This window comes from Pezoporus wallicus, unplaced genomic scaffold (assembly GCF_028554395.1).
Source record: "Pezoporus wallicus isolate ANWC-B61680 ecotype Strahan unplaced genomic scaffold, APGP_CSIRO_Pwel_v1 contig_6354, whole genome shotgun sequence".
Classification (NCBI taxonomy): Eukaryota; Metazoa; Chordata; class Aves; order Psittaciformes; family Psittacidae; genus Pezoporus; species Pezoporus wallicus.
This window is the reverse complement of record NW_026638688.1, coordinates 395990-420431: the sequence shown is the minus strand read 5'-3', so window position 1 is coordinate 420431 and position 24442 is coordinate 395990. Positions and strand designations below refer to the sequence as shown.

At 44.9% G+C, this 24442-nt stretch overlaps 1 protein-coding gene across 1 annotated transcript in view; it reads right to left on the bottom strand.

The window, feature by feature from the left end:
• Window positions 1-9952: 9952 nt before the first annotated feature.
• NSG2 (neuronal vesicle trafficking associated 2) overlaps window positions 9953-24442 on the bottom strand; it is a 36208-nt gene continuing 21718 nt past the window's right edge. The window contains exons 4-5 of the mRNA XM_057411948.1: window positions 13448-13558; window positions 9953-11911 (exon numbers count right to left, since the gene is read on the bottom strand). Coding sequence (XP_057267931.1) covers window positions 11720-11911; window positions 13448-13558 — 303 coding nt within the window. The 3' untranslated portion in view covers window positions 9953-11719. The remainder of the gene's footprint in view (window positions 11912-13447; window positions 13559-24442) is intronic.

Here is a 24442-nt window from a genome sequence, read left to right as displayed (position 1 = left end):
TTCTCTCATGTCCATGCATATGAAGCAATCAGTGACCAGGAGGCCTTCTGTTTGGGTCTGAAAGCTGCTATTTGCCTTGTGTTCCTTGTACTGTTATAAAATCCTGACACAGGGAAAGGAAATAAAGAACAGACTTTAGAAACGGGGGGAGAATGGGGCAGCATGGAAGTGATTTCTGCTGAAGCAAATGAAGCTGTGCTGTAGCTAGGGAGGAAAATAAATTGAAAAAAGAAAGAAAACAATACCCAGAAGGAGCATACTCTCAGTTACAGAGCAGCCCTTTTCAGTGGAAGCTGAACCAAGCCGTCTTCAAACAGTCCACAGAAATAGAATTCAAATGGAAATATTTTATTCCCCGCTTGCACCCTGCTGAGCCCATTGCTCTGTGGATGCCTGCTCGGCTCCCACCCCTTGTTGCAAAGGGATCTTGCAGCCCCTGAGAGCGAAAAGCAGCAATCCCTTATGGCACCTCAAGCCTCTACCTTTCCCTTTAACCTCAAGGTGCTGTTTCTCCATTAATCTGTCAGAAAGTGGCATCAGGCTCTTTTCCTAAAATGACAGTGATGGTTTTTATTTCTCACAGCAAGCAGCTCCCCAGTACAAAATGCAGTGCAGGCAGAGGTAATCGGATCCCAGAGCAGCCTAACCACACCAACTAACTTTCTCTCATCTTTCTACCCAATTACATGCTGTAAAATGCTCTCAATGCTCTCTCTGAAAGTAATTAGGTTGTCTTGTTTAGCCCCTGCACAAGTGATTACACTGAAATTCTCACTCCTGTGAGTGGAGGAATTATGCACAGCAGATACATCCCAGATAAAAGCACCCTCACCACGGCCTTCAGTGCTCTTCAATAGCTTATTTGTGCTGCTTGATTTTAAATACACATCAAAGCTTAAGCTCACATTGCTTCAAATGCATTGCACTGTCCACACTGCAGGAGCACCACTCTGCCTGGGCAGCTCTCAATCAGCAGAAGAGGGCAACTGCCACTCAGTAAGGAAAGAGAAACAAAAAAAAAAACCCCAAACATAAAAAAGTAATACTGTCATTTAAATGTCTGTATTCTCATGGGAGCCAGCAAATCTGACTTAAAGAGCCATATAGCCAAAGGTTGTCAGATTACCAGCATTCTGTCAATGCTCAAGCATCAGTTCTCTTGCTCACAGATGACACAGATTGACGCTTTTTGTTCCCATCTCTGATATGTATCTCAGGATTTAGGAACTCAAGCCAGGCTAATGCAGAGGGAGAAGCCCTTTCTGAAAGCAGAATCCAGGCATTGGAGAGAGGGGTTGAGTCCAGACCTGCCATTAACTGCAAACACAGCGATTGACTGAATCCATGCAGTGCCCTGAGCCTAAGGATGTGTCTTGTGCTGACAGCCAGCTGGGCTGTGCTACCCAGGGACTATGCAAGTCTCTTTGCTCGCTAGAACAGCAGAGGGGCTTGCATGGGCTGAGTACAGGGATTCTCATGGATTGCATCTGACATTCCCACAGTGTAACTGGGTGTCCCAGTTTAAGTTCTCGGACTTCAGAGTTGTGCCTAGAGCACATGGAAAGAAGAGCTCAAGCAGCACCCTAATAAAGGCAATAAAAGGACACAATTTCTTGTCTTGTTTATGATTTCAGTAACTGTTAGATTTCTTCCTGACTGGGGATTGCCTAATCCTCCCCGTTCCAGAGCAATGCAGCTCTGGGCATGAGGGCTTTGCTGACAGTAACCACTCCCTGCCTTCATCTTGATGCAGGGCTGTGCATGCTCTGTTCTGTAATCATTGCTAAGATTATACTGGCCTATGTATATACTGCTGAAATTTAAAGCTCTAAATACCATCCTGATTGTTCTCCAGTCCCTCCCCTTCTCTTTCTATCCCATAAATTCCCCCCTTACCATCACCCTCCTGTATTTCACTGTCTTATGTCAATTTTAAAGGGCTTCCCCTAGGAACAATTTTATTATCCGTGGCAGAATAGAGGCAGATTCGAATACACTCAGTTGAAGCTGTCACTCAGATTCCTAGAACAGCCTTTCTTCCACCATGGGGCTGTGGGTTTTGTTTACATGCTCTCCCTGAGGGCTCGATTATAGGGAGCCAGCAGTGGGGTTTGGGATGGAATTAGGTAATACAGTACTCTGCTGTCTGAGCATTGTATAGTGCCTTTTTTCATAGACACAGGCTAAAGGGAAGGAAGGAGCGAAGGGAAACTCAATGAAATCATCCACATTGTGCATGATTGCTCAATACGTTGGTGCAGCTCAGCCCTCGGTAGTGATGTAGGAGTGAGGGCCCAGCCCCATAAGCATTTCCACACAGGTCACAGGATGCTCTGGGACTTGCAGCAATTCAGACCCCCTCTGCACTGTGGAAACTGGCAGCAAAGCTTTGAAAATGCTGCATGCACTGTGCTGTAGCTGTTGGCAACACATCCCTCATACAGACTTTTTCACTTGGTCTTGGACAGAAAGGATGAAATAACCTGAGGAACAATTGGGAAGGCAAAAGGTACTGGAAGTGCAGATGAGTTGCGGAATACCTCCAGACTTCCAATCAGGAGATTAAGAGCTGCTGTTCCCTTCCAGGAGTGTGTGACATTATTTGAAGACCTGCTCTCTGCACAGGTGCAGTGTGTTGGATGGGGCATGGCTCCTCCTGCTCTTTGGGGTAATGCAGTGCATGGGGTCCTGCAACCTGTCCTTCCTCAGGGCAACCCCCATGAGTGCCCCAGGCTCCCCTCCAGGCCATTTTCCCTTGGTCTTGCCTCTGCCTGGCTGGTGCTGTGCTGAAAAGAGCCCGTGCTCTGATGAGGGATAAAACAATTTGGAGGTAGGTGAGCCTACTGGGAAGTGAAAACTTCGTGATGAACACATTTGCTATTCAAAGAAGCCAGCTTTGGGGAAGTCTATTCTCTATTCTATCCTGTGTTTATGCAAAGATTTAGAAAAAAAGGTGTTTGATCTTAGCTTTTGGAGGGCTTTCCTGTTTCTCTGTGTGTTACACAGTGCTTCCTACAAACCTGTGATTCCTTAATCCCGTTGCTTCACAGAGGCAGTTACTGACATGACACAAAGCCCTCAGCAGTGTCGATAGTGTTTCAGCCGTCTGTGTATCATTTACTAACATGAACAAATCCCTCTTCCGCAGCCCAACGTGGTCCATCAGTTTCCCTCGTATTGGGAAACTGAGGCAGGCACTTGCACGGTGCTGTGGTGTGGAACTGCTGCTGCCACAGCCAGGATTGCAGCCTGTTCCAAACCAATCAGCAGATGGTTCTGCCTCATCTGGTGCCATTCGTTTATTCATTTTAATAAACAAGAGCACACTGTTACAGATAACTGTGCTCTGTGCATTCAAATCAGGTGCAATAGAAACTGCGCTGGCAGAGCGATGACCAAGGAAAATACTCCTGGATAGCCTTTGCTTCCTGAACTGTCATTTCCTTTCACGCTTGCCCAGAGACACAACATGAGCTTGGGTAAGTGGGGTTTATTGTTCCTGCAGAGTTTATTCTCTCCTTATAGTATTTAACCACCACAGTGACTGCCGTTTGCTGGAGAAAAGGACTGAAATAAATAAACCCTTGCTGAGACTCCCTGGGAAGCTTGGGAAGCTGGGAAGCTTGGTCACATGGTGCCTGTCTCTGCGCACCTGCATCGAGCAGGAGCATCTTTTGTACAGTTGCAAGTCCTCTGGGCTGATTGCTTTAAAAACAGTTCACCTCCAACAGGACTTTTCACTTCCCAGTGGCTGCTCCAGGCTGTGGGTATGTTTTCTCCTGGCACCACCATATTCAGGAATCACTCAGCCCTTGGGGGAGTTATCTCACTTTCATGCAGGTACCACTCCCGCCTCCTTTGGCACCCAACCAATCTCTTCAATCGCATTTTTCCGAGGCACTGCCTCTTTTGCAGAGTGTTTGCAGATGCTGTAGCACAGGGAAACACTGACTTCACCTAGGACCTTCAGGTGTGCGGCAGTAAAGCGTGTATGGGTCCCACAAAAAGCAGTATTAAGACTGTTTCTTTAATAGCAATAAATTCACATTGAATCAGAATGAGTTCTAGCAGGTGGATTATGGCTATATGTCCCTTATAGTAATAATGGCAATGGGAGGACGTGTTTCCTTGAAAATATACATAAGGCTTACCAGAGTTGCCTCTTTTTATTTATATGTAGATTTTTGTGGGGAGCACTAAAGTATATGACTAGACGTATGCCTGCCATGCACGCCCACAACAGCACAGCTGCAGAGGTGACAGTCAACAGCCTGGCTGTGCCCTTCCATATTCCCTTCCATCAGGCAGGTTTTTAGTATGTGTCTGTGCAAAAAGCAACAGCTTCCCCATCATATACATGCCAAAACAGTACTGGAAATAAAAGGGCTGAAGAGACAACCAGGCATCCCGTTTTTGTAGGCAGTCACCACTGTGCCATGCAGATTGACTGTGGCAGGGAAAAGCAACAAAGCTCTGGTGCTGAATAAGGAACAGAATAGATTGTTCCTCCCCTTTTTGTTTATTTAGTTTGAGGAGGTTAAACTGTCATTTCTTTTCTTTAAAAAAAAAGAGAAAAAAGGTAAGAGCTCCATTGTCTGTTTTTTAAGCAAGGTCAAGACGCAGAAGTAAGCAGATAATGAGGCAGGTTGCAGGACATGATGAGAGCGTGGATGTGGAGCATGCACAGAGTAATGTAATTTGTATAAGCCAAATGCTCATACCTTAATTACTCATCTTAAGTCTCAGTGATTATGCCAATTGATCAAAACTATCAGAAAAATGCCTTCTCAAGGGATAATGTGGAGCAAGGAAGGAATGCTGAATCTTTAAAGGTTAAGTAAGTGCAACACCTCCATGAACTGGAGCCTGAGCCAGCCCAGCTGAGCAGTGATGCTGGAGCCCTGTGGGAGCCCACTCCTGCTGACACTGGCTCTTCCCCAGCAAAAATCATAAATCCACTCCTCTTCCTCTGCTTTCTCTTCTAGACCTTCAGCCTGAGGATCAAATTGAGAAAAACAGTTCCTCTGAAACTCCTATTACTTGCAGCATCAAACCAGAACTGTACTCAAATGAGCTTGTGCAACCTCCTTGTAGGCATTATCACCCAACATCTAATGAGGTTGTGTTCGAAGTGCTGGTCCTGCTTAAATGCATGGACCTCCATGCCTGTATGACCAAATCATTGTCGTATGTGTTTGACTACATCCTCCTTGCAGAGTCCCCAGGGATCCTCTCCTGTTGTAAGAGTATGGAAACAACCATGACCCTCTACAACAACAGCTGAGACTGCAAGACAAAATGCACCTCCGATAAGCTGGGTGTTGCAGGGGTGACGACTTGATGTCATCTCATTTACACCCGTGTGTGTGAGAAGTACCTGGAGTTTGCTCAAGGTACTTGAACGGAAAAGTATTGTAAATGTTGGTAGGTCAAATGCTTCTGGGAAAAGAAAGGTTTGGGTTCCTCTTCATTTGTGAATTTATGAAAACACAGCTGAAAAAGAAGTGGGATTTATTTTCACTGTTTATGTACTTTATTCCTACCACTACAATTCCAAAATTCCCTTCACCTTTATTCATTTGTTTTTCTTTAACATTTACACTTGTAAATTCCCAAAGGTGCTCAGTTTCACTACAAAAATGCTGCTCTTAACAGAGAAATGATCGTACTCCACTCCCCAATTCCTTTTATTCTGGACGACAAGGGGGGAGTCGTGTTTCTAGTGAGCCAAAACTCCATAGTGATTCTACTGGCTGCTATGAAAATAGCCACATCTTCCCAGTGGATTAAGCTGTCTTGCACACCAGCCTAGCCAGTCCGGACTGCTGCCAAATGCTATATTTACATTTCCAAACTAGAATCTGTTTCTAATACATTTTTATGGGGAGTTTTGACCCTTTATATTTATTGTTAATGAGCTTTCATCTCTGTAATAGCTTTCATCCCAAAGGATCCTGAAGAGTAATTGTAATAACCTGGCATACAAAACACACACAGAAATCAATTTACCCACCATTGAAATGCAGCCACGACTGGAGGGGTTGAGAATAAGCAACTGCTTCGCAAAAACCCGCGCAATGCTGCAGTGCTGCTTCCGTTTGAGTGACAGGGTGAGCTAATTACCTGCAGTGGCTGGTGTCCAGGCGAGCAGGGTTCACCCACAGGCCTGCAAAGCAGCTTGTGGAGGAGATACCTAGTGACTGCAATGGCTTGGGAACTTGGAGGTTTGGGGTGTCCTAAAGGAGATGGTAGTGATGGAGCCTGCAGTCACCTGGTGCCACCACTGCCTTCAATCAGTGCATGGCAAGCTGCTCCACAGGCTGCACTGGCGCTGGGCATCACTGCTCTTTCTGCAGCAGACAGTACCTCCCTTGGATTTGCACCGTGTTGCTGCTTAAAGCAACCTGCTGGCACAGGCTTACTGACTCTAAATGGAAGTGGGGCTTGCTGTGACTTTGCAGCCCCATGTAAGCAAGAGTTGAGCTCTTCTTAAGCCGTGGGATTGTGAAGGACTCGATTTCCCGTGTCTGTTTGCAGCTGGCAAATGCTGGACTTCAATAAGCAGAGCAATGGAAGAGGGCAGGGGAGCAGTAAGTAATAATGTCACCTTCAATCACCGATTGCCATGGGGAAGCCTCAGCATGTGATTCAGCTAAAATGCCGCTGCCTGAGTGGTGTAAATATTTTATTAATGGCTGCCTCAGTTTGCAGCGTTTTCATTACTGCTCACACCACAGGTACTAACGCTTTGTATTACCAGCACGGGAAGCCATGGGGCGCCTTGTACCCGACCTCCCTCCCTTGTGCTCATGGGATCTGCCAGCAGCTGCAGCCACCCCTCGGTGCAGGCAGGAGCCCTCAGCAGAAGGAAGCAATGCACGTTCCCTGCCAAGGCCACGGGATCAAGCTCAGGCAATCCCATCAGGTCAGAGCAGGGCAGGACACTGACCATGCCAGGGTGAACTGTGTAACCTGCTGTTAAGAGGCTTTTCCATTTCCTCTTGCTCTACTTTTACCATTCACAGTCTGCCTACTGCGGGACAAAAGCCTCTTTAGCACTGATCCTGAACAGCCTTTCCTGGTGACGAGTGGTTCAGGCATAATGCCACTGCATTTATCACCTTCCTGTACTTTAACTTTTTGTGGATTATTTTCCACGATGGAGCAACCCACAACTCATCAAAAGACTTGTCATCCATCCTCCCAAGTAAAGTGGTATTCTCAATCAAAAGGATTTTACCTTTTTTGCCCCTCAAAGAGCACTGTTCCAGTGAGAAGTGGAGCTGGGTACCAGAGACTCCTGACAGCTGGGCACTCATCCAGTGCTCTCAGTGGGATCCCTGTAATGCTCTTGCCACTGCTGGCATTTGAAAAAGCAAAGGCCTAAGAGACAAAAGGGAAGAGCCTTCCCTTCCTCCATCCCCACTTGTAGGTCATTTGGCCTGTTTTACAGGAACTGAAAATCTATTAGAGGGAGAGCTTAATCCGGTTTGACTGTAATAATTAGGGTGCTTAAAAAAACCCTGACTAATCGTATCAAATGTGATTGTAGACAGCTCAGTGCGCGACCTTTACACTTATCACTTAAGGTATTATTACAAACCAGAAACAGCTGGCAAGCATGGAGGAGGATAAAGGGGTGGGGGGGAGGAAATCACATGCAAAGAGACAGGGACAGGGACTGTTCCTTTCCCAGTCTTATAACAGAGGCACTGGCAGTGCCCTGAGGTGCCCTTCTAGAATGGATCCAAGCATGAAGTCACCTCCAGGACTCTGGACAGACACGGCTGTTTTCACCAGCAGTGTGCCCTGCCAGCCACAGGGTCCTGCCATCTGCACCTCCTTTTCTGACGTGGATTTTGCAGGCAGTCCAAGAGGATTTGAATCAGTGCTGGAGCAGCTCCCCTCAAGGCACGCTGCAGTCGGCAGATGTTTGTAGCAACAATGGGCAGCTTTTCCCAAACAAGACAGTCTGTATTAGTCAAGCAGGATATAGTGCTTTATGGTCACTGGGTTATGACAGAAAAGCAGTGCTGGCTTCCATGTCTTGGCTGTTAATGCTCTCTTTTTCTCTTGTTCTTGGTCTTCCTCAGGCTCCAACAGCCACAATTTCTTCCTTGCCTTCCTGAGCCTAGACTGGGGGTAGCTGAGTTCCCATCACAGCATCATTACACCTTTAATAAAACTTTTTTTTTCCCCACGTTCTGCCAGTCATTCCATGGGATTGCTGCCTGTTCAGGATGCCCTTGTCCCCACAAGATGAGTTCATTCATGTGCTCACACTTCTTGTTCATCCCTTCCTACTACTCCAGTTAGGACAAACAAACAGTCAAGACACCCATCTCCGGCATGATGGTCTCAGAAGAGAAATCAAATCTTCCAGTCCCAGGGGTCCACAAGCATATTCTGGTGGATAATTCAAAATCCGAGCCTACTGCAGAGGTCCATTATAGTGGAGAAGAGTGCACCAAGGGAGTCATGCTTTATCCATGTCAGTTACAGACGAAGAGGTTGGAACTGACTTAACTTGGCCACCACATTAATGCTGGGAGAAGCACAGGGAAGGCTCCTGTTCATTGGTACCATGCAGAGCTGAGACTGGGCCCTCGCCCAGACACTGGCTCACGAAAACACTATTCTGCAGAGCCAGACAGGAGCTTTAGACTTCACAGAGAGGTGACAGCCAGGACGAGACTGTACTATCACCAATACGCTTCTTAGATCAGCATTGAAAATGTATGATCAACCTTGAAGGAGGCTTTTAAAGACTGAGATAAGAACACGCACCAAAATTTCAATTTAGTCTCTCTCTGTTACTGTGATTAAAATATGTGCATGGAAGCTCTGCTGCAGCTTGAACAAAAACCATAGCAATGTATTAACAGTAATGGAACTTGCAGCTGGAGTTGAATTGCTTGGTTTCTTTCACTCTCCCATGAGTCTTCTTTGGGTCTAATTTTTTCTCTTTTGCTCCATACAGATTTTGATCTTTCCTACATTAAATAGGAATGGTTATCCCCACTGACTCACTTATCTAATAATAGCTCGAACCTTTTAATTCAAATTATTTGATTCCTGGGTTTTTTAGATTAAAGTAAACATACAGTTAGAGAATTACTGGGGAATAGAAATACCACGGTCAAATTATCCTGTGGCTCAATTCTGTGAAGCACACTGGATCCTTTTAAAACCTTTCGCAAGTACTCGGCAGTGACCTCTAACACCAGAGTGGTTTCTCTCCTACGGTAGCTCAATTTCACAATTCTGAATACACCTTTTTCTGAACGAAAGCCATCCAAAGGTTTTTATGAAATGTTCTTTAGCCTTTGGGAATAAGCCAGTTTAATGCCGGGGTATCATTCCGTTTGAAAGGGCTGAAGGATTTGAGGAAATACAATCTGCTTGAACAATGTGAGATGAATATAGTTGTGGTTTTGTTAGAAACCAAGCTGCAGAGTTCAGGTACAGAGCTCAACTTTTTCCAAGTTCAGCCGTGGCTCTTGGTTTGTCAAGGGTATTTCTCTGCAGGGATCCTTTTTGCCACAGCCCTTCTTCCAGAGCCTGCTCCAGCATACGTGAATACTTGCATCCGGAGCAGATGGCAAAGGAGACACTGCTGTCAGCCAAAGTTTCTATCATTCATGGGCCTTAAAATGGGAATGGAGGTCCCTCTGTAAAGTCTAGAGTCACCAGTAGAACATAAGCTTGGGTTTAATTACTATTTTTCTATTTACAATTGAAAAATGGGCAGGAACATACAGAATTAGCCCCAGAAGCCATTAAATGGGAAAGTAGCAAGTTCTGAAAAAGCCTCTTGGAATCCATAAGTCACCCCAGGTCCCATGCAGAGGTGCAGCCTCCTGGCAGCACCAGGCACACATACATCCCTCCCACCACCTCCCAGCCCATGGCACGAGTCACCCCAAGAAAACCTGCCGGAGCCACAGGGACGCTCAGTCACATCTAGCTTTATTTTAATCCCGTCAGAAAAGTTCAAGAATTACACCAAAAAATACTTCAGTCTCTGCTACCTACTGACAAAAAATACACCACAAAATTATAAACTGTTCAGTGGTTTGCTGGAGTTTTGATTGTTGGTGGAGGGGGTGGTTTGTACATTGTGAGAGAGAAATGGATTTACAGGTGGAAGGGGAAGGAAGGATAGGAAATCAGACAATGGCATTTGGCACTACATTTTTAGCTACACTATACAGTTATTTATCATGATGCCTGTTAGGACTGAGGAGTTCTGCCCTCATTTAACACCCTCTAGTGTCTATGTATGCAAAATGGAGCGCAAAACTGCCCAATGCAGGGGAAGAAGGGGCCGGTTCCTAATTTCCATCCCAGTCTAGCACAAATCTGAAAAAGCAGCCTTAGTCAAATGTGATCCTTGCCCTCCCTGTGCACTCTGCTCCTGCTGCTCACTCTCGCCCTGCCTGCGCTACCAAGGAGCAGAGCTGCCTTGCAGCAATGGCTTGCAGCTCTGAAAAAGGAGAATCCTTTTTAAAATCCCACCAGACTGCACTAATTGCACATGCCATTTGTGGGGAGAGGATGCTCTACATTAGCCAGGACTGGATAAAGCTTGGGGTCTGGTCTGTGTTTGCAAGCAGAGGTTTGATGGAACTCTTGGACTCTGAGAGCATGCTACAGCCATCCCTCTCTACTTACTTAGAATGACATTAAATACTAAAGTACCTGACACTGAAGGAGGGAAGCAAGAGTATCCCATTCCATGTGTGAGGGAAAATTAGGGGCTGAGAAGTTAGAGGCTCAATACTACTCTACACTATCACCACTCTTGAGAGGCTCCTCAATTCACAATGGCATTTGTCTGCTGGTGACACTCAGGAGAGAGGTCCCAAAGGATGAAGCCTCATGAGAACTGCCAAAAGTCATGCAGGAAATTTGTGCCAGAAGCAGAAATAAAGCCCTGATCTCCTGGCTCCTAGTCCTGCATTAAGAAGCATATTCATGATATCACTATAGCAGCCTCTGCTTCCATCCTGCTCCATATCCAAATAGCAACCAGGATTTCAGCCTCAGAGCCCAGCCAAGATCACCAGCACAGTGATGGCTCATTATGAATGCCCAGATCTTTCTGGATTTACTTAGGCCACTGTGCAGGGGTGTGTGTACACATGTGTTTCCATGTGTGTATGTTTGAGGAAGGAGGGGATGCTTCTATTTATCAGCAAATGAACACTGATGCTAGATTCAATTTGACAGCAATATTTCCCCCCTGTCCCCGTGGCAAGCTAAGCAACATCACAATGTCTTTGTACCAGGTTCTTTCTATCTCTTCTCTCAAAAGGCTTTCAGCTTTCCCTTCACTGAATGTTAAGCCTCTGTCACAGCTTTCCAGCTTTGCAGGATTCTCCTTGCTGCTTTTATGCTCTCTGGCTGTTTATCTAATTTGCTTTTTTTGTTTTTTAATTTCTTTTTCTAACAAATAGTTAAGCAATGATTTAAAAATATTTTTACATCGTAAGGTACAGTCAAACATCAAACATGCCTTTGTACAAGAGCTCGACTCAGTAACAAATCAACGAGAACAATGCACGAAAAGAAATATCCATTAAGATGACTCCTGCACTTGGGTTTTATTTATTCCTGTCATGCTGTTAGCACAGCACCCTCAGCTTAGAGCAATGCAGTATAGACATGGTGGTGTCCGTCCCCCCCCCAACACTTGGCCCTTCACCACTTGTTAATTTTAGTGACCTTCTGTCTTGGCAGCCTTGGCTTCGTGGTTTACCGATCCTGAAGACAGCCAGGGTGATACAGCCCGGGAGCTGGTCTGCTTGGCCATGCTGTAGTGGCTGATGACAGTGTAGAACCTGCCCCGGGAGTTGGAATCCTGTGCGGAGTAGTACGCATCCAGCGAGGCTGGGATGCACCGCTTGTGCTGGAAAGGGGGAGAAAGCAAATGACATCAAGAATGATCCCATTGGCCTGAGGCTCTCACTTTAAAAATCACAGGGTTAGCTGTTCTCATGGATGACATTTGACTCAGACTTGCTGTAGCCAGAGCGTCTGCTGGACAGCCCTGAGTGCCCTTCAGCGCCGCAGGAATGCACAAAGTTTAGAGTCAGGCACAGCCTTCAAAACCTGTTGCTATTGGCAACCCTGATGGCAGCTCATTTCATGGATGGATGGGAAATGGGGACTGTAAAATGAAGGTCTGACTGGTTTGGTACATTCCCGGTATGCACAGAGACCAAGACCCCTTGCTGCAGTCCTAGCAAGGCTGGGTGAGCAGCTCCTGCCACATGCTGGACTGAAAGCTCTGCAGAGCTACATCCTGGATTAGTCCTCAGAGAGGTAGAGGACAAGCAGAGGCAGAGTAAGCTGCTTACATGCTGCTCTGTTGCAGTGTGTTATCTCTGACCTGTAGGATGACCACCTTGGTCAGAGATGGGAGGAAGCATAGCCCAACGGGCCAGTCCTTGTCAGAGCTTGGTGTCTGGGCAGACACTGCCCATGCAACTCTGCTGCGCTAGTATGGACACTCATTTGCTAACAACTGCATAGATAAAACAGTTTGGTTTGCAACAGCTGTAAAAGAGCAATCAGTCTGGTTGGTATTCACTGAAGTTGAAGTAGCACCAAGGACAGAAAGGGCTCCAGGTACAATTATTATTTTGAGTTCCCCCAACTCCCAGTTCAATGTGACCAGCTGAAATCTGAGCCCAAAACCTTTAATCTTTTCAGAAGTTCACGTTTGGATCTGATGCTGAAATTCATGGCTCTAACTTCATTTTTATATAACCTAAGGGAATAATTCACAATGACTAATAAATCAACATCCTTACTCTATTTTCCAGCCCACAGAGTATCCCCAGCGTGGTCAGGACTCCTGTGAGTTTATGAGTTTATTCACAGTAAGAACTATTTTGCAACAGTTTGAGTGTGTTTCTTTAAATCTCAACAGACCAGGCAAACAGTCCTGTGAATATTCACTATAAAATCACTGGGCAGTGGGGTTTTAGCAATGAAGTTATATGGTCTTGCTCCTGATAGCGCCTCAAAAGCACCTAAAAAGAAAATACATGGGCAAATCTGGATTTCTTGCACAAAGGGCACATGTGCCAGCACTCTGGGAATTTGCTTTCCATTAAAACGTATCCCAGTAAACCTCAATCACTTGAACGTGTGGGAAGCAAATGTGGGATTCCAGCTGCAATAAATCCATTCACAAATATGAGGGACTGCTCCTGAGCATCTGTCCTGAACATCATGCTAATCCCAACAATTACAGTGTAACAGTAGCTGATGGAGGCAGATGCAAGTCCACATTTCCCATAACACTTTTCCCATTTCAACACATTCTTGCCAAATATTCTGTTTGGTCTGGTCAAAAAAAACAGACTAGAACTGTAACCATGCAGTCAATTAAAGTCTATCATTATCTCAGGCAATTCATCCATCTGAAGTTTCTTACCTTATAAACAAATCCATCTGGGCAACTGTGGTCGTAAGTAAAGGCTTTGTATACCACAAGAAACACTATGCAGGCAAGGAATGCAAGAGCCAGACTTATGAGAATAGTGACCTACAAAAGAGGGATAATGTTACTCTACATATGTTAAAATGGCATATGAGCAACCTCATAATTAAATGACTTACAGCAACAGCCATTCTAACAGACTGCAGTCTTCACTGTGCAGTACTTAACAAAGCATGGTAATTGAATGAATGCTAGATCCAACAGCCCTGAATTCTCACATCATTTCCATCCCCCCACAGACCTTCGGGAGCACACATTCCTGTGCTTAACCCCTTGCAAATGTATGGGTTTTGCTGAAGCATTTGGTGGCTTTGTGCTCCCATACTCTCAGCTGTTCCATCAGCAGCATCATCTGCTGGCCCAGCAGGATCCACCAGCAGCTGGAGCCCACATTCAGGGTCTAATCTGTTCAGATAAACTGCCTTATGACCATGGTGAGATCCTGCTTTTCTGATAGCAGCAGTAGGTGAGCTGGTAGGAAGAATGAAGCCTTTGTAGCATTCATGTCTTTGTGCCTTCTGGGCAATGCCACAGGGATAAGTTGTGCATCAAGTACCTTGCAGAAAGGAGGGTGGGAAAAAAGGGAATCCTCTATCAGAGCTGTAAAAGGTCAATACCTCAACCACCCCGAACCAAACAAGCTCAGCATGTAAACCCTGCAGGACATCCAAGAGCAGATGCTGGTGTTGGAGGTACCAGACTCAATATCCTCTTTGAGGCTCAGATATTCGCTCTCTCCTCATTCCCAAGCAGGTTACTTTGCAGCACCATTCTGTTTCTCTGCTTTAGCTCCCTTCTCTCCAGCTCTTCCAGTTCCCTCTTAAATAGTTGCTTCAATAGCAAGTCTCCTGTCCCCCTTCAGATGTCTGTACTGAGGCCCTGATCCTTGATTTTAGCTGAGCTGTGCCCTCCCTAAGGACTGAGCAAGGGTCCCAAATACACCTTCCTTTTCCCCTTCCCAAAACCTTTCTTGGTCCCAGCTGGTAATTTCACAAACGCCGCATAAATGTCTCTGGACTTCTACTGCCTGAATTACAGCAGCCCATCCTGTTGAGACTGCTGTCTCACACTGATCTGGATTGGCATGAAAAAAATGTCATAATCCCCGGGGCTCCAGTGTTACCATGCAAACTGGAGCTCCTGATCAAATGAAATCACCTACAGAGATGATGGGGGTGGGAGCAGGAGTAGGGGAAGCATTTAGAGCTGCGGTGGCTTCCCAGCCTGCTCTGGCTCCCTGGCACTGAGCACCAGCAGCAATGCCTTTTGCAGGATGTTTGCCTGCACGGGGAAGGGGCTGCAATGTTCCTGAGCTCGGTGAGCCTGTGAGGGCTCACGCTAAGGAAGTTCCTACAGCAAACATCTGCGGTCAGGCATGGGTTTTACAGCAGGGACAGCCATCAGTGAGGCTTTTTCCTGCCCACAACCTCAACCTGTTTCCTTCTGAATCCCACTTCCTAATCTTGGCACCAGAAGCTGATCCCATGGCTGCAAATTTCGCCTGGTCACATCAAAAGCCATCCACTGAGACTGCCACAACAGCAGCACGTGGCTGAGGTTGTGTGCCTGACCCTGGCTAGCACCCCTGCCTGCAGGCATGCTACCACCATACCATGCCCATCCTCCAAAACATGCCCCCATCCCCGTATCAGGGCTGCACCTACCTGTATTAAAGGCAATCGATCATTATTGTTTACTGCCCTAGCAAGGAAAAGCCACAATTTTTCCAGCTCCATCTAGTCATACAGGGCTTATCCACCATTTTGTTGTTACGCTTCTGTCACAATCCTCTTTAATTTCTGGTATGGGTAAGGAAATTGAATAGTAGGTACAGGCAGAAGTTGTCCCTTAACAAATGTACAGGCGACTGGTGATGGGAAGTAGGGAAATGCAGAGATAATTCCTACTGGGTAGTGCACAGCCTTGTCAGGAACATCAGCTTATAAAGAGAATTCATCAATATAATATTAATATAACAATAATATTATGTAATAGTACTAATGTTATATCAATAAAGATATACAAATTGCTTAATGTTCATTGTTTCATGCCAAATTTTGCTCTAATTCTCTCTTTTGGTTACCATTGCAGCTGTAATTTTGACAACCCATATGATATGCAATCCCTGCATAGTCTCAAAGGGCCACTGTAATTGCTTGCAGGGCAGAAAAAGACTTCTCACCCTCACCAATCCTGCAGAAAGATGCATTGCCTGCTGAAAGGCATTCCTACGTTGCACACAGCACATTGGGACTGTTACTCAGAGAAGCTAAAGCAGCCCTGGTAATGCTACCTGCAGGGCTGGAAGATCCAGAGCTACAGTTTTCGTTGCTGTTTCACAACAAAAAGGAAGAGTGAAGGTAAATTTGCATGCCTGGTGTTAAATCTGATTGAATACATTCACTTCAAAACTCAGGCAAGAGAGAGGTGTGGAGACTGTATCTAGCAGGAGATACTCGTAAGTTCATTGTTAAGTCAGAATATTTTAGAATAAAGTGTAAAAGGTAAGAAGACTGAGGCTAACAGGCTTTTCCAATGATGAACAGTTCACTGAAGCCTCAACCTGCCTTTTACAATAACTGCTCATATTAACCTCCTCCTTGGGGCCTAATCTGCTGCAAAATGGGTCAATTAAGCAAAAGGCAGCTGCAGAGGGAGAAGCACTTACTGCTGGATCTCATAAGAGAATATGCGTAAGAGTCCTGGTGTGCTCAAAAGGTAGCTGGTAGAAAAGGAGCACAGTTGTATGAATTGCAGCTGTATGAATTGACCAAGAAAGTATGGGCTCCACCTCCTCTCCATTAAAGCACATTTGCCTGCAAGTTTGAGTAGAAATATTTCAGACCAGCTTTATGGTAGCCCATGGGTTCCCAACCCAAGGAAGCCATATCCCTTTCCACAGTACTGAAGAGGAAGAAGTCTCGGTCGGATTCATGGAGATGGAAATGGAATTTACCATGATTTCTGCCCCAAAAGAAGTTACAATACACCTGAAAAAATGAAAAATGTCCCTTTGAAAAAGTATAGTCAAAAGAAGAGAGCTCCTGGATTAAGTATGCCAACATTCTCTACTTCTTCCAACAGACACAAGTCCCCTTCGAGGTTAGCTTGAAGGCACTGAAGCAAGATGTAGATCTTGCTGTACCAAACCAACGCTATAGGGCAGCCCTGGCTAGAAATTCAGAAAATAAGAACTGTTCAGCTCTCCAGTTTGCTTCTCTGCCCTAAATACAATGTACACTGAAAAAAAAAAGGAAATATTGCTTGGAATAAGCTGAAGGAATAAACTTGTGCTGAGGGCAAAGGAAGAGACAAAGGGTAATGAAATTATACCAAATGCCACCTCTGAGTACACAGAGCATAAGTCAGTGACGAAGTACCTCTTCTTCCTGAGAAAGAAGCAGCTACTCATCCTCTAGCTTTCTTTAGTAAATACAACCTTCCTCATCAGCGCTAGCACGAGCTGTGCACCAGCAGGATGCATACACCCTGTGCTATGATTCCTCCTGCTCTAATACCTACCTGGTTCCTTTCTCCCCCTCTGCATCAGTGAGAGTGGAACATCCCTGAACTATGAGCTGTCTCCCTGCCCCAGGACCACTGTGTCTGCCTTCCCCAAGAGTTGACATCTAAGTTGCTTTGAAGGTTTCTCACCCTGAGCCAGTTAAATCAGCCAAGTTCCTCCTTTAGCTGTCAGAAAAGGAAGAACCAAGCTGCCTGGAGCAAGAATGAATGTCCCTTCCTTTGTTAAATCCCACGTACAGGCACAGTCTATGGAAATGACCATTAGTAATGTGACTTGACGGGTTCCTTTCCTCTTGTCTGCCCACTGAACCCCTAAAAATAATAAATCCTCCTCTGCTCAGCAAAGTGCTGACACCCAATTCATTACCTCCCAGGAGCGGGTCATTCCACTGAGCTCTCTCCTCCCTCTGGGGTGTAATTGAGCCCATTCTCACCTCGCTCCTCCTTTCATGCACTTGCAAAATTACATCGTGACACAGTATTACACATGATGATACATAGTGTAAAATTGTTTTGGGATGAAATGTCATGTAAGATGTTAAAACCCAGAGAAAAGGGAAGAAAAATTCATCCCTGGATATTTTGCCATGCCAGAGCTAAGATCCACGCAGACAGAGCTTCATTGACATTCAAACACCAAAAAATCACAGAGCTGCAATACCTAATAAACCTCCACTTTTTTTTATGATTAACATGAACCTTGGCAGTCTCTAAGCAATATAAACACTCACAGAGGGGAAATAAAATTTAGCAAGCAGATAAAACCTGGAAGTGCTGCAGGCATGAATCTGTCACGTGTGACTGCTCGAGTGGGTAGAAGAAGGGGGGATATTTGCCTGCCCTTTCCCCAAAGTCTTATAAGATTCCCAAAGGTTCCCTTAAGAGGGGAGTGTCTGCTGGAATGGAGAAGAGACAACAGCCTTACCACACCAAAAAATTCCCCATCCTCCACACAGCATGGAAAGAGGCCCTTACATCCCTGAAAGATGATGTCAACCTCCCATCAACAACAGCGTGCTTGGCTTGGTTCCTCCCCACCTTCCCCATAGATGAAGTACCTGTTGCATTTTCACAGCACAGATAAAAAAAAAGGATGTGTCTTCATCAAGCAACAGGACATCAGTTGTCAGGAGGTTTTGCTCCAGTGAGATGACATCTAATTGCAATGGTATTCCAGTTAACCTGGCTTTCATGCTGTCCATCTAAGTATCCCTCCCACTCTCTTTGATTTCAACAGCTGCCCATGACTTTTTTTCCCATCAAAAAAACCCTTATTCCCTCTCTAGCTACAATGAAAAGCCTTATTTAAAAGCAAACCAGAGAACAATGCCACATCCAAACAGCAGGGCATTCTTTTAATAGCCCTTTCCACTGCAAGGTTTCTACATTTTTATTCCTTATTGTTTTCCTTGGCAAAAATTTGTGCCTTACACAGAGAGGATGTGCACCCATCATTCCCCATGGAAGAAGAGTAGGGAGATGCATGTCACTCCAAAAATCAAGGTTAGGGGCTTTGACAGCAATACTGATAACGTACCACAGAGTCTGCAGGCTCAGTGCACTGGGCTGGTACTGACTGCCATACAAACCAGTGAGGTATTCTGGTGCCTTAGAGTCCTGGGAAACCTGAACTCTCTGGAAATACCTAGGGGGAAGAAGGAAGAGGGGAAAGGTGGATCCTGAACAGAGGTTGATGGGAACACTCCTCACAGAGCAGATATTCATAAGGAAGGACTTACAGGCGGTGCAGTGGGGGAAGGGTCTGTCAGCAGATGGCAGCTCCCTCAAATTTATGCACTGTTTGAACTCAGTTGACAAATATTTTTTTTCCCAGTGGGGACTGGATGCAGACGGCTCTCTATTAATATTCAGCGTCCAAACTGTGCTGGTGAGATGTGGGGGGTGTGGGTTTGTTCCCACTTAAAGTCACATATTACTCGCATTAGCAGCTGGAGGAACATAACCTATAATCACGGCCCTGGTGTCAGGGCTTGTTGTTCCACCTTTATGCTTTGTTCCCAGGCTCTGCTGATGGTGTCACAGACTGCAAGGACTCAGTATAAAAATGGTAACAAGAAAAATGGATAGGGAGAGAAAATAACAAGGGCATTCAAATGCAACAGTGAAACCACAGCAGAAGACATCCTACAAAACTGAAGCCACACTTTTTTGAAGAAGTGGTGTTTTTTATAACTCAAACCACAATTAGTCTGATAAATAAATGACAATCTAACAAATCTACTCTGTACGATAGGGTTGACAAAAGCAGTTCAGTAAGGTTCCAAAAAGATGAGACATTCATATAGAGAGCCTCCACATGGCTTGAAGCAGGGCTTAAAACAAAGGGGACAGCCCCTTCTACCTCCACCAAGTTCTCGTATTTGATGGCATGAACCAAACATTTAGACACAGACCCACAAAGGCAGCCAGGTGTCTAAATCTCCTAAGTTTCCTACAGTACACCAGAATCAGTAGGCACCTTCTGCAGGCTCTGGTTTCTTCAGAAGGGTGAAAAATTGTCCATTTTGGGTTTTCACACATTGCCTTGACACATCTGCCTCTGGGTCACTAAAATGGATTTCCAAATGAGATGGTCAGCTACACTGGTCCAGCACTGCAATCCTCGTGCTCCACTACTAAAGCTCAGACTCATCACTGTTCATACTCAGGCATTATCATCTGCTGTCTAAAATTCATCTGGAAAATCACTGTGCTGCTCTTTCTTTGAGGGGGTAACAGCTGCACTCAGCCCAGCTTTGGAGGAACACGATATGTACCACATGCAGTTTTGGATCAGGCACAAGCCCCAGGTACCCAGGCACTTGAAACTACCCTCCATTTGCCACCTAAGTGGAGCAATTCTCAGGATGTAAACAGGCGATGTGATCTCTATCAATCTGCCTGATGAAAACAGCACAGAATTTCTCTTCCGTGCTCATGCAGCTCTTGTAAGAGGCCAGCACACAGGGGTTTCATCAGCATGGGTGGCACTTCTTAGCTATCAAGCATGATTTTTCTTCTAAACCTGGCAAATAGATGCTTGACTCTGGACACCTTTCTCACTGCTCAGATCATGCAATATATATGCTTATATATGCTCAAAAGAGGAGCACAGCAAAGAAGACACCATAACAAGAAAAGCGCTGCTGTCTATAGGAAAACCAGACAGAGAAGCAGTGCCAAGAGAAGAGTTAATGCTCTCAGAATGCGGTTGTGTGTTACTATAGAGATCACTTTAATTGCCAGGTAAAGATCACTTACCATGGAAAAGTTCCTACAAAATTCTGCACTAGTCTTAGCAGCTGGGATGTCAATAAGGGACCTCAGAACCCAGATGCCTGTGTCTGTTCTGGCACTGCAGCTTCACCTTCTTCACATTTGTCAGGAAAGGATGCCACTGCCACTGCCATGTCTGGTTTACAAGATACCTTCAGTGTTGCTGGGTATTGGGAAATTTTGTGACCTTTAATAGTCAGTTCAGTTGAAGAAATTCCCTTGGGTTTAATTTTCTCTTTGTAGAAGAAGAAAGACTCTGAATGAGGCAAAACACGTTATAAACAAAATTGAATTTCTGTCAAGAATTCTTCAAGATTATTTGCACAGAAGAGCGTAAGAGCTATGCTTGGATAGGCAACAAGGCTCTTTCCACAGTTTATGGCCATGCCGTTACACCTGGAAACCTATCTCCATTGGCATCCTAGTTAACCTGCATGCAAGAGAGAAAAATATCACAAGTCATCAATCCATTTGCCACAGGACCAGCCCCAGAGGTCCTGCCGCACAGTAGAAAGGTTTCAGCTGTAAGGGCACCTCGGTATATGTTCATACACTCATGATCTCATTACAAGGATTTCTGCTTACAGTGATAAAGTCAAGTGGGTAATTTTTTCCCCTTCATCCTGTAACTTCTTCCAGCTGATAATTAGACATGAGATTGACAATGTTAGATCCCTGCATGAAAGCTATAGCTAAAGTGAAAGACTCAGGAGCCCTTCCCAGATCCTGGATCTAGCCATCTATCCTGGCTACCTCGCACCTGTATGTCAGGATGAAATCCAAGTGTGAACCACCCCATCGTTTGAATCCATGTTGCTATTGTAAGAAAACGCAGGCATGTAGGCAGGGAGGGAGCCACAGGATGACAGGAGACTCAGATGGATCAACCAGGGGGATGAGGAGTCTGAAACACACCCAGGAAGAGCTGCTCCCCTGCTTAGATTCAGCCAAAAAAATGGTGTGGTGCATTGCTCAGCACCCTCTAATACAGCCTGATCTGTTTTGCAAGTAAAAATTGTTTGGCTGTACTTCTTCAAAAATGTCATCTCACTCCTGATTGTTACAAATCTTTTTCTAATAAGTTCCTGATTTTGCTGATCTTACGGCAACAGCTTAGTCTCTGAAATGTTGGAAGGCTAATGGGCAAAAAAGAGACACAATTGAGTCTTCATATTTGCTTGGTACTGTCCAAGAAGATGTAGGATTTGTCCTTCATTATTACAACACAGCTTTATTCCAGGTGGTGTCCAGATTCTTAAGCAGCATCTCATAGGAGAGGGAAATGTCCTTAGCCATGTATTGAAATCTTCAGAGCTATGGGAAAATATTTCTTAGTGCTGCATGGCTTCTTACATGAAGGGTTAGGGGGTTTTTGGTCCTTTTCCTTAGAATTCATAGCCATAATCCAATTTGGCCCCAGTTCTACTAAGAACACTGAACACCATCCGTGAGGACTGCATAATTTTGGGGTCCAAAAACACCTCACACCTGCTCCACTATTTCGTGGGCTCCTTTCAGCCCACCCAGCCCAGCAGTCGAAGTCCAAAAGACTCACAGAGTAGAGAAAAGAAAGGGTTATTTCTGCAACTACCCTAAAGCCTCAAAGGTATCCACCTGAAACAAAATTAGCTGTCTCTGAGTCAGTTTGCTATCCCAGCCATGTCCCCGTGGCTCTACCCATCTCTGCATACATCACCCCATCACCACTACACCAGTGAACTTCTCCAACATTGCAAAGCTTAAAAAGAAATATCTACCTTCCAAGATGAACACGTACCCACCAACAATTCTCTGCTCTGTGCCTCGTAATACTGTGAGTGCAGCACGAGTGCGGAACAAGAACACCGTGTTTCTAAGCAATTTGTCAAATAATTAAATTATGCACACAATAACTAGCTGGCTCAATTATATTAGCCAGTCTCCATCATGTAATATAATTTCTAGTGGCTGTTTAGGCACTAATAGCCTCAGATCTTTTTAACGGTGTCTGATGCCAGCTGCGGTCTGCATGACATCTTTCTGTGCCAAGTCAAACCCCTTGAATGGAAAATTCATGGCTCGGTTTCCAAGCCCCTATTCCTTGTGGAAGTTCTAAAATGCCATTTTCCATAAGGATGCCTCCACCACTGAATATCAGTGAATTTCCACTTAAGTAAATAAAAAGCTCTGTTTGGTTTGCTTTTGCTTTTTTGCCATTTAATAACATAAACCAAAAATCCTTCATCACAATAGGCTTGTATGTTGAGATGCTACAACATTGTTCCTAGGAATACCAAATAAATACACAGCCTTTTTGACAGACCATGCAGGTATTTGAAGGTCTTTTCCCTTTCCTCCTATAAGGATATTTTCTTCCTTTCTCAACTATCATAAGCCTTCCCTCCTTCTTTCTGTGACTCTGCTACCTTTAAAAGAAAAGAAGCAAATCCCCAAAATAAAACAAGTGGGGTGACTCAGAAACACTGCTTATAAAGGTGCTTTTCTTCCCAAACCCATGTTTCTAATGACACATGACATACTATTCCATAGGCAATGCTGAAAAGAGGCTTCCTTTCAGATGACTAATTTGAGATGGTTTTTCAGTAAGTGGGATTGCAGCAGTCAGACACATCTTCTCCACAGCTAAGCCTTCATCAGCAACATGCTGCCATCTTCCATTGCATCATGCAAAGCCTTGGCAGTGACATTTTCTCCAGCCACTTCACGTAGGACGTGACAATGGATGCCTCAGCTCATCAAGGGCTCTTTTAAAATGCATTAACATGAATACAAGATAATTCAAGTCATCAATAAAATGTGTCATTGCCTACCCTTTGCCTGCCAAGACTCAACCTCTGAAGAGTCTCAGACATGCAAAATCTTCTCTTCTTCTTGATCCCTCATTTGGACTTGGTGTAAGGAAAGCATTAGGAGCCCTGAGTAAGGACGGGTTCAGGAATTGCCAAATGGCAATGTGAAATGTAGGTTTGTGTTCCTTGCTCTGCTACTGGCCTTCTTTGACTCAGGTCCAGCTCCACAGCTTGCTCCCCAGTGCTATTCACAGGAACTCCAGCAAGATCCACCCAAACCTGGAAGCATCTAAGTCCCCAAAAGCTTGAACTTCTCTGGACCCATTGTATGCAAAACCACTCCAGCACCAACACCATCCCACTGCCAAGGATCAGGCCGGTGCTAAGGAAAAGCTGAGGTCTGTTTGCTTTATGAAATTACTTTCTTACACAGGCAAGGCAATTTTCAAAGCAGATCTTTCAGACTTGAGCACTGATGTACTGGGCTAAGGCACAAAACGGCATTCCTCCAGGCACGTTTTCATGTGTGTTTGCCTCAGACATTGCTTTCTTATATGTTCATTTTACATATGACGCTATCATTTTCCTTGTCAACCATCAACAACAGAAGACTGGATTAAAGAATGCCCAGAACAAATTAAGCTGTGTGTATGCCAGGGCACAAGATATCTTTTCCCTTCCGCTCCCCAGTCCTACGGAATTCTTAGGTAAAATGAAACTGAAGGTCAAGCTTGCACAAATTAAAACACCTTTGATCAGTGCACCCTTGTGGTTGAAAAAACCCCTAACAGAATGAATTAAATTGGAAGTTTGTTCCTTCAGGAAGGTCAACATATTCACATGCATTTCAGCATCAGTGTTTACCACCACGGGTCAGGAAATAAAGCTAGTAAGATGGCAGTATTCATGGTCCAGTACACCCATTTATCTTAAAAAAACTTGTTCTTATTATGTGGGTGCTTCATACAAGGACAAAGGGAGGATTTGGTGAACAAAGCGTCCCCTGGGTAACTTAAGAATTAAAAGCCTTTACATTTTAAATTAGAAATGGGAAGCTTTATTGCTGCAAACGACTTACAAATGCTACTCTTTAAAAAACAAACAACAAAAATGAATAATCTAGCTGATTATGATGCCTTCAAAGGCATGAGGCCAGTTCCATTAGCTGTGGATCTGACCCAACAGGCTTAATACATCTGCAAGTACTAACAAGAGGGAGCTCAGGTCTATTTAACATTCAATCAGTGGCTTACGCTGCTTTATAAATAGATAGAATGAAACATTACATGGAAAAAAAAAAAGTATGAGTGAAGCATTTCACTTCCCTGGTTATTATTTT